Source organism: Arachis ipaensis, chromosome B05 (genome assembly GCF_000816755.2).
Source record: "Arachis ipaensis cultivar K30076 chromosome B05, Araip1.1, whole genome shotgun sequence".
Classification (NCBI taxonomy): Eukaryota; Viridiplantae; Streptophyta; class Magnoliopsida; order Fabales; family Fabaceae; genus Arachis; species Arachis ipaensis.
This window is the reverse complement of record NC_029789.2, coordinates 121,763,497-121,775,090: the sequence shown is the minus strand read 5'-3', so window position 1 is coordinate 121,775,090 and position 11,594 is coordinate 121,763,497. Positions and strand designations below refer to the sequence as shown.

The following is an 11,594-nucleotide window of genomic DNA, read 5'->3' as shown; positions in this document are numbered from 1 at the left end:
TGCAACTAATTATCATCTTAATTAATTAAAAAATCTATAAAATAAATATTTATAATCAATAAATTATTATATAATATATTTAATCTATAATAACAAAAAAAAATCAATTTAAGAGACAAATTTAATATTCAATTTATCTTATTCGTCTTTTTTAATCTCCTCTAAATTCTCAGGTATAAGAGAAAAGAAAAAGTCTCCTTTCAACCAATCTTCAATATATACAATAGTTTCTATCACAGTGAAAGTCAATGAATTATCATATGAATCAATAATTTTTCCTCCTATACTAAAAGCAAACTTGGAAGTTACGGTTGAAATTTGTATAGCCAATACGTCATGTGCCATATTTGAAAGGACAAAAAAAATCCATTCGAGTTTATCTTCCACCATTCTACAATATCCAAAGATTTATCATTCGATTCACAATCTTCATTTAAAATAACAATCAAGGTCAAATTTAGCATTGGATTTGTGTTCACTTGATTAGTGGTACAACCACCCCAATATCATAAATATCTTTAGTCTTATCACTTACACCAATTGAAGAAGGGTATCATCTTATTTTCTTCATCTACATCTTGATATAAATTGTAGAGTGAATGAAGACAAGACAATTTTGTCTTTAATTCACCACTCCGCTTCCACACCAAAAGAATCAACTAGACACCACTCGACATAATCCAATTTATGACAAGGATCTAGAACTACAGCAATTAACAGTAACATATTAATTGTTTTTGGATTTTTTTCATACTTGTTATAATCTTACTTACTATCAGACTTATGCTCAAATTAGTATCATGAAGATATTGTTGAATCCTACAAATTACTGGTGACATAAGAGGATTTAGAAATGCAAAGAGTAAAATCAAAAAACATTTTCAGAAATGACAAGACAGACTTGGCATACTCTTCTCCCTTTGTTTAATTTTTCAACAAATTTTTTGTCTTGCCTCTCTAACAATTCGAATGCTTTCTAATGCTTCAAGGCTGCTACTAACATTAAGTATTTAGAGTTCTATTGCATTTCAATATAGAGGCAAACAAGACTTTTATGTAAAAATTTCTCTTATGCAATACATACCTTGAACCTAGTTGATTTTGAATTTGAAGATCTGACATACTTCACAAGTATCTCGAATTTTGGTGACTGAATCATTGATCTCCTTTAGTCCATCATTCACAATCAGATTTAAAATATGTGCACAGCACCGCATATGAAGACACTCGCCCTTCAATGATTCTGTCATTAAAATTTAAGATACTTATAAAGTATGTCACATCTTTAAATTCGAAACTAACTAGGTTCAAGGTATGTATTGCATATGAGGATATTCCACATAAAAGTCTTGTTTGTCTAGATATTGAAACAAGATAGAACTCTACATACTTGATGTTAGTAGCAGTCTTGAAGCATTAGCATCCAAATTGTTAGAGATGTAAAACAAAAAGTTTGTTGAAGAATTAAACAAAGGAAAATGAGTACCTTCAATATAAGATTGCGATTATGCCAAATTTGTCTTACCATTTCTGGAAATGTTTTACGATTCTACTCTTCGCCTGGGTACTCTTATATCACCAGTATTTGTACAGATGTTTTCTCTTGGAAGAATGGATCGACAATATCTTCATGATGAGGATTTGAGCATAAGTCTAATGGCGAGTAAGATGAAAGCGAAATATGAAAAGTATTGGAAAAATCCAAAAACAATTAATATGTTGATAATGGCTGTAGTTCTAGATGCTTGTTGTAAATTGAATTAAGTTAAATGGTGTGTAGTTGATATTTTTGGTGTAAACTTGAGTGGTGAATTAAAAATAAAATTGTATTTCATTCACTCTACAATTTATATCAAGGTGTAGAGGAAGGAAATTAAGATGATACTCTCTTCCAATCGGGTGCTAGTGATAAAACTAAAGATATCTATGATATGGGGTTATACTGCCAATCGTTATTTGAATGAAGATTGTGAGTAGATGATAAACTTTTGGATATTTTAGGGTAGTGAAAGACAAATTTGAATTGTTTTTTTGTCTTTGTAAATATGACATGAAACATATTGGCTATACCAGTTTAACAGTAATTTTTTAGTCTACTTTTGGTATGGAAGGAAAAATTATTGATTCATATCATAGCTCATTAACACCCAAGTGGTAGAAGACTTATATGTACTAAAGATGGGCTTAAAGAAGACTTTTTTTTTTTTTCTGTTGCTCCTTTCTAAATATTTATTTTATAGTTTTTTTCTGTTAGTTAAAGATAATAATTAATTGTTATCCAAAGTTAGAATTCTGTTGAGAGATTATAATTTAGTTAGCTTAGTTCTCACATGCTATGTTTCTATGTTGTATTTTTATGCAATCATCATTAAATTTTATATACCAAACAAGTGTCTAAATATTAATTTTTTATGCAAATATGCTTTTTTCAGAGGACATTATTTATTCAGTGCATCCAATTTCAATTGCATTTCAGGATGACTAAAAAGTTTAGATAATGATTGTTTATGTTTTTTTTTTTTTGTTATACTCATACACTCTAGATATTAGATTTAATGGATGAATATTTCAAATAACTTGGTAAGACCTGCCTAATTATTTTTATTTCTATTTCTGTTTTTGTATCTTGTTACTTATTATATCCTAGAACTATTTGGTTTTTAATGGAAAAATTAATATCTTATTTTATTACAGTATATTGTTTGACAATAATAAAAATAGTCTCAATGATAATTTGTCTTCAAACTTTTAAGAGGTAGATATTGTCAAAGATATAAGTTAAAATTTATTTTAAATAATTAAAAAAAATAGTTTTGCTCATATTCTAACTCAATAAATAAAGTCAGGCCCAATAAGATAAAAAGATCCACCAAGAAGGGTGGCCTTAACGACACGCCCGACTTTTTTAAAGAAGTTGAATACTGACAAAAAAGCTCAGCTCTATCTGTCCAAAGCAAGTAACGGTCTCTATTTATCTCTCCTACTATCTCTATCTCCCCTAAAAGATAGATCCCAACAAAGATAAAGGGAATGGCCATCTACCAATAAAGGTGGAACTACTCCAGCAAAAGTGATTAACGCTCTACTATAAATACACAGACACTCCTCAAGTATAATTTACGTTCTAATATACTAAAAACCTGTCTAAAGCTCTTGCTAATTTAAGCATCGGAGTCTCTTGCAGGTACCACCACCCACCTCCTCACGAGGAATTTGGACATGCGGCACCTCGGCAACCACAAGTCAGACGCTACCACACAAAGGGATCTGGACCTCATGTTCAGGCCCATATCAACATTTCAAGTAATCCTCGGAACATTGGCGCCGTTGTCGGGGACCTGGAATTCATCCCTTAACAATGACTAACCACCAGTATGAAAACGGCCATACGGCGTCTAAATCTGAAGCCGAGCCCCAACCAGAGGGCAATGCCATTATACTACTTCCACCACACCAAACACATGGTCCTCATGGGGAAGGGCCATCAGGGAACCCCCACTAAAAGCGAATCCACTCGGAGATCCATCATCCCGAAGACGACTAGAACAGCTGGAGCACGAGGCTGAACGACAACAGGAAGCAGAGCGAGAACTACAGAGAGAAGTAAGATGACGAAGGGAGCCAGACAAAAAACTATTAAAGTTGGAGGACGATCTTCGAAATTGAAGTAATCGAACATGTCAGGAAGAAAGTCCCCCTAGGTAGAGAAGACCCATTCATAGAAGAGATCATGCGGGTTAAAGTTCTTAGGAATTTTAGAATAACAACATTCTTTAATTCCAACAATAAGAATAACAACATTCAATTTTTTCAGAATAAAAAAAAGAAGTTTTGGCTAAGAAAGACATCAAGATCCGGAGAAATAGAAGAATGGAACTACATATTTGGAGAGACAGAGGTGGAAAAATAGGGAGTATGAAGTCAAGGACGTGGAGTTGGAGATGGGGGTGTGAGGGTGGTAGTTGTGATAATGAAAGTGAAGAATGACAATGAAAGAGTGGTGGTGAGAATGACGGTGGCAACAGCGATGTCGTTCTTTTGAGGCGTCCTTCGCTTGTTCTCTTTGGTGTGAAGCTATGGCTGATGTTGCTGGAGGAAGCAGTTGAATGGTGAGTTGAATGGTGCGGCGGAGTAGTGGTAGTGCTGGTGGGAGGCTAAAGGTGAGGGTGGCGCAAAAGGGATGAGTATGTGGCGATAAAGGTAGAGTGGATGAAGGAGGAAGATGACAGTGGAAGCAGAGGTGGCTTGTGATGTCTAATATCTGATGATGATAGAAATTGAGAGAGAATGAAGTCATGAAGATGATGAGAGATAGAGATGATGATATTTTAGGAGTAGAATGGAAAAATTATATTTTGATTTTAAAAAAAAATTGATAAAAGGATATAATTGATACATATTTAAAATATTAGGGACAAAATTAAAACAAATTAAAATTTAATAATATTTTTAAATTTTTTGATAAATTTTAAAGACAATATATTTTACTCTTTATGTTATGTACGTGATCATGATTAAATAAATTTTAAATTTTATTTTATTTATTAGATTTTAAAGATTATAGAGGTGAATTAGAAATAGATACTTATAGAGCGACTTAGGATTCAATTTTTTATTTCTTGCGAGTGAATGAATCAAGTTCTATATAATTCATTGTAAGGTGTGACAGGGTCGAATAGGACAAAAACTCACACTTATCTGCCTCATTGTCACTCCTAAATATTAAATTTATTTTCTTTAGTGTTAATTAAATTGGATTAATTATAGTAATTTTAATAATATTTAGTTTGGACATAATCAAATATTTGAAAAAAAAAAAACAAAATGGAAATAATATATATTTGTCTTTCTTTTTATGGTTCTGAAACTTTGAAACAAATTTCTCTAAATATAAAAATACATTATTTTGACAAAAAAATATTTTAAATTTTTTTAAAAATACATTCTTTTTCTAAAATTCGAATCCAAATACACTCTAAGAAGGGTTTGCATCTTATTATATGAGAGATGAGGAAGTTAAAAATGTAAAGTACTCTTCATTATAGTATTTTATCGTGTACCAAATTTAACTTGGTGAATATTAAAAGATCTTATATACGTTAGAAATTGGACGTAGGCATAAGTGCATAACAATGTGATAGATAATATCCCCTTTGGACTCTCTCTATCTTTATTTATTTCAATTCTGCTAAGAAGATAATGAAAAATTTAAACAATATAAATAATAAACTGTGAATTTAGTCTAATACATATAAAAAATAAAAAACACCCCATAAATTATTTAAATAAAAAAATTCACTTAGTTATTCTAAAAAAATAATCATTTTAAACTTTAATTTATTAAAATATTTCAGTCCAATACCCTTTTCTTTTTCAATACCTCCACCTCCACCTTTATCAATAATCATCTCATTTCACCGTCGTTACTTGACTTGTCACACGTTGTCACTAGCGTAGTTAAAAATAACTATCCACTTACAGATAAAAATAATCATAGTATACCTAATTAATTGAACATCCAACATATAAGAATTAAAATAACCATCCGCATACTACTAAAATGACCATCCTAACTTGGCCATTAAAGTAGAAGAAGAAGGAGATGAATGAACAGAAGAAGAAACCATAATCAAACTCCCTTAGCCGCGTACCTCCCTATATGTTGATCGGATCTGTCAGTGGATGGTGACGCTGGGACGGTGAACGCAGTGGTCTACGGGAGAGGCTGCACGGATGACGGTGGGTGGACAGCGCGAAGGAAACTGTCCGGAGCTGGTGCGGCGCGATCGGATGTACCACATCCACCGGCCGACGTGTTCCCCACCGGTGTAGCGCCATCCTTGCCGGCTCAAGGTCATACTCACTGAGCCTCATTCCTTTCCCAACACCGTCGATAACTGCTCTCTTTCCAGGGTGCCTGCAAAAATGCTCTATCCCCGCCTTGAAATTCAACCCTCCACCACCAAGAACGTTGTTCATCACTAAGCTTCCTTTCTTCGTCTTATTCTTGTTTCCAAGAAGAATCTCGAAAACTCTCAAGGTTTCACCTTTCTTGATGTTTTTACGAACACAAGCCAGGAAGAATCTGACTCAAGTGAGGTTGCGGCGGTGAGAGGGGATACCAAAGTTTGGGAGAAAACGATGATATTAGGAGTAACCATCTAAAGTGGAAATGGGTTTAACTGTAAATCCTAATTTTTCAAATTTAAAAATTTAAAAATTAGATAATTAATTAAAAATCTGCATTTTAATTATAATTTACTTTCTAATTTTAAACTATTGTTCATACATGCCATTGTTTTCCCTTACTTTTTCTATATCTTTTATTTACTTTCAATTTAAAATTTTTATTATTTCCATTTTCATTGATAATTTCGTAGAAGTTTATCAAAGTCTCTAACCTAATTTAGCCTCATTTTTTAACTCTCCTGTTAAGTTATTAATGACTAATATTTTAGTTTATATGTAATAATTTCTCACTCGAATCTTCACAAAGTATCAAAACTTCAATCAAATTAAATATCAAAACTTCAATCAAATTAATTTACAAACCATTAAGAACGAAAATAATCAAAATTAATGACTTAATAATATTTTGGCAAAGTCTTCGGTATAGACACCAAGATAGTATCTATATGTGTAGATAATGGGTGGCAGGCTGTGGGGATGACATGTGGTATATGGAGGGGACAAAGTGATCAGGCCTTAACAAGAGTTGCAGGAAAAGCTGATGGGAGCACGTGAGGGAAGGTCTTTGGTTAGATGGGGTAATTAGGTGTTAAAACTAGTAATCAGTTTTTGCTGATTAGGGGCCCAAGCCTTGTGGCCCGTTTTTTGTTGTTGGACCAAAATATTTTGATGCTTTTTTTTAATCTGTTAACAAAAAAAAGGACCCAGGTAAACCCCAAACCTCGCTCGTGACCCAACCCCCTCCCCTTGTTCCCTGAAACAATCATTGATACACGTACAGGAGAAAGCAGATTCAAAGAAACCCTCACGGTGTTGACCTCCGCCTAGCCCTGCATGGTCGCCGACTGACAAAGGTCCTCGGCGCCGACGCCGTCCAAGGTCCCAAGCACCGCAGCTTCTTCCTCCATCCTCGCCGCCTAACCCAGATCCTCCATCGTCACCGCCTGACCCAGTAACTCGGTAGGTCCTCGCCGGGTCTTCATCTTTGCTGGCTTCTCGGCACGGACCCAGGTTAGTGGCTTATCGTCCTCATCTTCACTGAGGGTGTGGTCTTCTTCTTGAATTTTTGTTTCTTTTTTTTCTTCAAGTCTTCTTCGGTCTTGGCTTGCATTTTTGTTCTGGAGTTCGGTTCTTGGATTCTTCTTCTTCGATCTTGGGTTGGGTCTTGGTTTGAAGTTTGATTCCGTCTGTTATGTGCAAAATTAGTTCAGTGGAAATTTATATGTATGGTTGCTAAGGGTGAAAACTCACTCTGTTAGGCGGAGTTTACACTGTATGGTTGCTAATGGCATAAGCTTACTCTTATGCTAATGGTGGAAATTTGTATATTGTTGGATGCTATAAGCAGAATTTGAATGTCTCCGAAGTACTTGGATTATTGGATTTGAATGTCTCTGATTCATTGAGTATTGATTTGTGTTTTTGATATGAAATTTGTGATAAAAGATAAGTGACTTCTCGTGATTATGAAATTTAGGAGTGTGCAAAAAAACTGGTTTCACTTAACTGAATTGAAACTGAACTGAAACTGTTTTAAATAAACCAGTTTTTTTAAATAAAAAACTGAACTGAAACCATAGTTTTTATGAAAACCAGTTTATTAAAAACCAGTTTTTATGGTTCAGTTTAGTTTTAAACCAAATTAAAACTGGTTTGAAGTTGGTAATAGTGTGATTTCCCTTTGCTGTTTTGTAGTGTTTGTTGCCAAATGATGGTTGTTCTCTCTTGCCTCTGTTTAGTAATCTGTATTGAAATTATGTACATTTTCAATGCATATTTGTACATTTTCATTGATATTATACCTTGTGAATAAGTATCCGATTAATTATTATTCCACCGTTGTGGTTAAAATTTTTGTCCAGTTGATGATTTGTGTACCGATTTCCTTTACTTGAATTTGTAAAGTTGACTGTGTTATATCGGTTTGCTGCTGCCCTTTTAAGTTGCAAAATTCTTTAGGGTTTTGCAATTTCAATTGGCGGATTAGCTATGTAGGTGTTGTGGTTCTCTGTTTGTTAAATTGTTGTTGTGTAGAGGTTAAGGCTGTGTATGAATATAGCAACTTGCCATTTTCTTCTCAAATAATTCGAATGTTGTGTTTTGAATTTTCGAATGAATGATGATTTGGTTATTGTTTTCCTTGTCTTGAATTTGTTAAGTTGATAGTTTCTCAGGGTATTGTTGTATGAGGTCAGCGAATCGGTTTCATTAAAGTCTGTAGCTACATCCGACTTGGAAATTTCGTCTTTCCATATCAATTTTCAAGTTGCCAAGAGGAGAGAACACGATGACATGTTCGATGAAATGTACTATTTAATTTTATTTGAGTTAAAAAATTATAAAAAAATAAATAAAAAAAGTGTTTTAAATAGTAATTATAAATGTTTGAGTAATTTTTTTTTTATTTTTTATCTATATATCAGCAGGTGAACTCGTTTAATCGCCGACTTGTGGTTGGACTAGAGACTCAGTAGTCCTAAGTAGTTCGAACAGCAGTTCACTTCTAAAACCATGGTTATTATTAAATTATTGAAAAAATATAAACTTGATGTTATGACACTGAATAATAAATTTTCTTAAATGGAGTACTAAACAAAATAGTATTAAAAAATTCAAAAGAAAAGGGTATAACAAGGAATAAATAAATTAATCATAACCTGACATTATTATTTAATAACCTTTTTTAACGAGTTATCCATAAGGAAGTAAAGATATTAAACATTTCATATTCTTATTACAAATTTTAAGAGACATAAAATTGAAATAAATTTATATAAAACGATTTTACCGATAAAAATGACATAAAATAAATAGTATTTTATAAAAAATGGAATAAATTAGATTATTTTTTCATTTTATCTGAATATAATTTGTTTAAAGTAACATGTGCATTTGGATTCACTTTTATTTTCTTTAGGCCAGTGGGAGGGGGAGGGGTGGTAATGGATAAAAAGAAGTATAAATATTTTGGTCCAACAACAAAAAACGGGCCACAAGGCTTGGGCCCCTAATCAGCAAAAACTGATTACTAGTTTTAACACCTAATTACCCCATCTAACCAAAGATCTTCCCTCACGTGCTCCCATCAGCTTTTCCTGCAACTCCTGTTAAGGCCTGATCACTTTGTCTCCTCCATATACCACATGTCATCGCCACAGCCTGCCACCCATTATCTACACATATAGATACTATCTTGGTGTCTATACCGAAGACTTTGCCTAATATTTTTACCTGCTTGCAATATTACAGAAAAGTTCTACATCCATATAATTTTTTCATTCAAGTTATCCAAGTAACTTCTTCCAAACGCACCTCCCTCACCCCCTCACGCGTTTGTCATACACGCGCTTCATATAACGTAAACCTTTGCTGCGTGATAAATCTTTCTCAGCATAAATCTTCTGCTGCAACCTAAACCTTGTTCTCTTCTCGCGTTTTCGTTCTTCTTGTTCTTCTCTTATCGCGTTCTTCTTCTTCAACTTAAAAAGCTTCGTTGTTCTCCTCTGTTTGTATTTTTTTTCTCTGCTCGCATTCTTCATTATTGATCTGCATTGAATTCAACGTAACAAGCTCCGTCGTTCTTCTTCTTCTTCGTTTCTTATTCAATCTACATTTTTGAATCGAAACAATGAATGATTCAACTTCAAATCAGTTGAATGAGAACGATTTGGTTTATTCTTTTGAAACGAATCATGCTGATGAGGTTTGGATTGTTCAATTTTGAATCGAATTGAATGGAATGCGATTGTTAATTTTATTTTGAATTGAATTCAATAGACGTAGGTATTTTTTACTTTGAATTGAATTGAATTAAATTGATAATATCTAAATTGTAAACCTAGGTTTTTCAAATTTGCTTTGGTATAATGGATTATGTTTAGTTCACTAAGTCCTATACAATTTTTTCACCGAGAGTAAATGTTCGGTTCGGTAAGCAGAAAGGAGTTTGAATTCATTTTTATACACTGAATTATGTTTTGTTCACTCAGTACTATAAAGTTGTTTCACCATGAGTACGTGTTCGGTTTGGTATGCAGAAAAGAGTTTGTAAACAAAATTAGAGGAATATATATAATGTATTATGTTTTGTTCACTGAGTACTATATAATTGTTTCACCGTAATGACGTTTTTGGTTCACCATGCAGACCAGCTGTATTGTGGATGAAAAATATGTCCCAAAGGTGGTGGGGATGATTTTCAAGACACTAGAAGAAACTGAAAAGTTCTACAAACATTATTCCAAACTTGCCGGTTTTTCTACTAAAATAAGGAACACAACTCGGGACGGAGACAAGATTAAGAATCAATTAATCGTATGCACCAGAGAAGGGAGGTGAAAATCCAAGATATCTCCAACTTTGAAGACAAACCCTTTAGTCGGGTTAAACTGTCCAGCTAGAATTTACGTACACATAATGAAGGACGTTGGTCTTTGGACAATTTTCAAAGTTGTTCTGAATCACTCATATCCTTGCTGTCCAAACCGGGCAGAGATGCTCAAACAACACAGGGAGCTTAACATGTTTGTGCGTCGCACCATCGAAACCAACAAGGAAGCCGAAATCAGATCGAGCAAAACTTATCAATCATTTGTGGCAGCAGCTGGCAGCCACCGTGAACTAAGTTTTATAGAAAAAGATGTGAGGAATTACATCACAAGGGAAGTACGGAATATTTCCAAACAAAATGATGCTAAAGAATTTGGGAAGTACCTACTAAGAATGAAAGAGAAGAACCAAAATTTCTTTTTTGAGCTTAACCTTGAAGGCGATAACTGCATTAAACATGCATTCTGGGCCGATGCAAGAAGCAAGGCCGCATTTGAGTATTTCGGAGACGTGATTTCATTTGACACCACCTATAACACAAATAGGTATTCCGTTCAACCACATATATTTTGATGTTCGCTGAATGTACAACTTTCGGTTCATCATGGTCTGGGTGCGCTTATTTATACAAGTACAATTTGGTTTTAGGTTCCTTTGTGGGTGTGAATCACCATGGTCAATCGACCCTTCTCAGATGCGCGCTGTTGAAAAATGAGGACATCCAATCATTCAAATGGATATTCGAGTGTTGACTTCGTTGCATGGGACAGAAGCCACCAAAAGGCATTCTTACCGACCAATGTGCATCGATTCAAAGGGAAATTGAGTTGTGCATGCCAACAACAATTCACCAGTGATGCATCTGGCATATCATGAAGAAGATCCCACACAAACTAAATGGCTACAAGCGACACGACGAAATTAATCAAGAGATGAGACATGTTGTTTGGAACTCCTACACAAAAGATGCATTTGATAGAAACTGGAACGATTTCATCACAAAGTACGGCCTCAAATGCAACAAGTGGTTGTCAGGTAACCGAGGTTTCAATTTGAAATATTTTCTTGCCCATACC

General features: G+C 33.9%; 1 protein-coding gene and 1 long non-coding RNA gene across 2 annotated transcripts; one reads left to right on the top strand and one right to left on the bottom strand.

Moving 5' to 3' along the window:
* Positions 506 to 7,658, bottom strand: LOC110272301. The gene is made up of 3 exons (XR_002363483.1): positions 6,585 to 7,658; positions 5,983 to 5,986; positions 506 to 516 (listed from the first exon to the last, which is right to left on the bottom strand). It is a non-coding gene; the product is annotated as an uncharacterized LOC110272301 (long non-coding RNA).
* Positions 9,818 to 11,233, top strand: LOC107640989 (protein FAR1-RELATED SEQUENCE 5-like). The gene is made up of 4 exons (XM_016344496.1): positions 9,818 to 9,892; positions 10,336 to 10,503; positions 10,612 to 11,063; positions 11,167 to 11,233. The coding sequence occupies exons 1-4, from the start codon at positions 9,818 to 9,820 to the stop codon at positions 11,231 to 11,233; spliced, it is 762 nt and encodes a 253-aa protein (XP_016199982.1).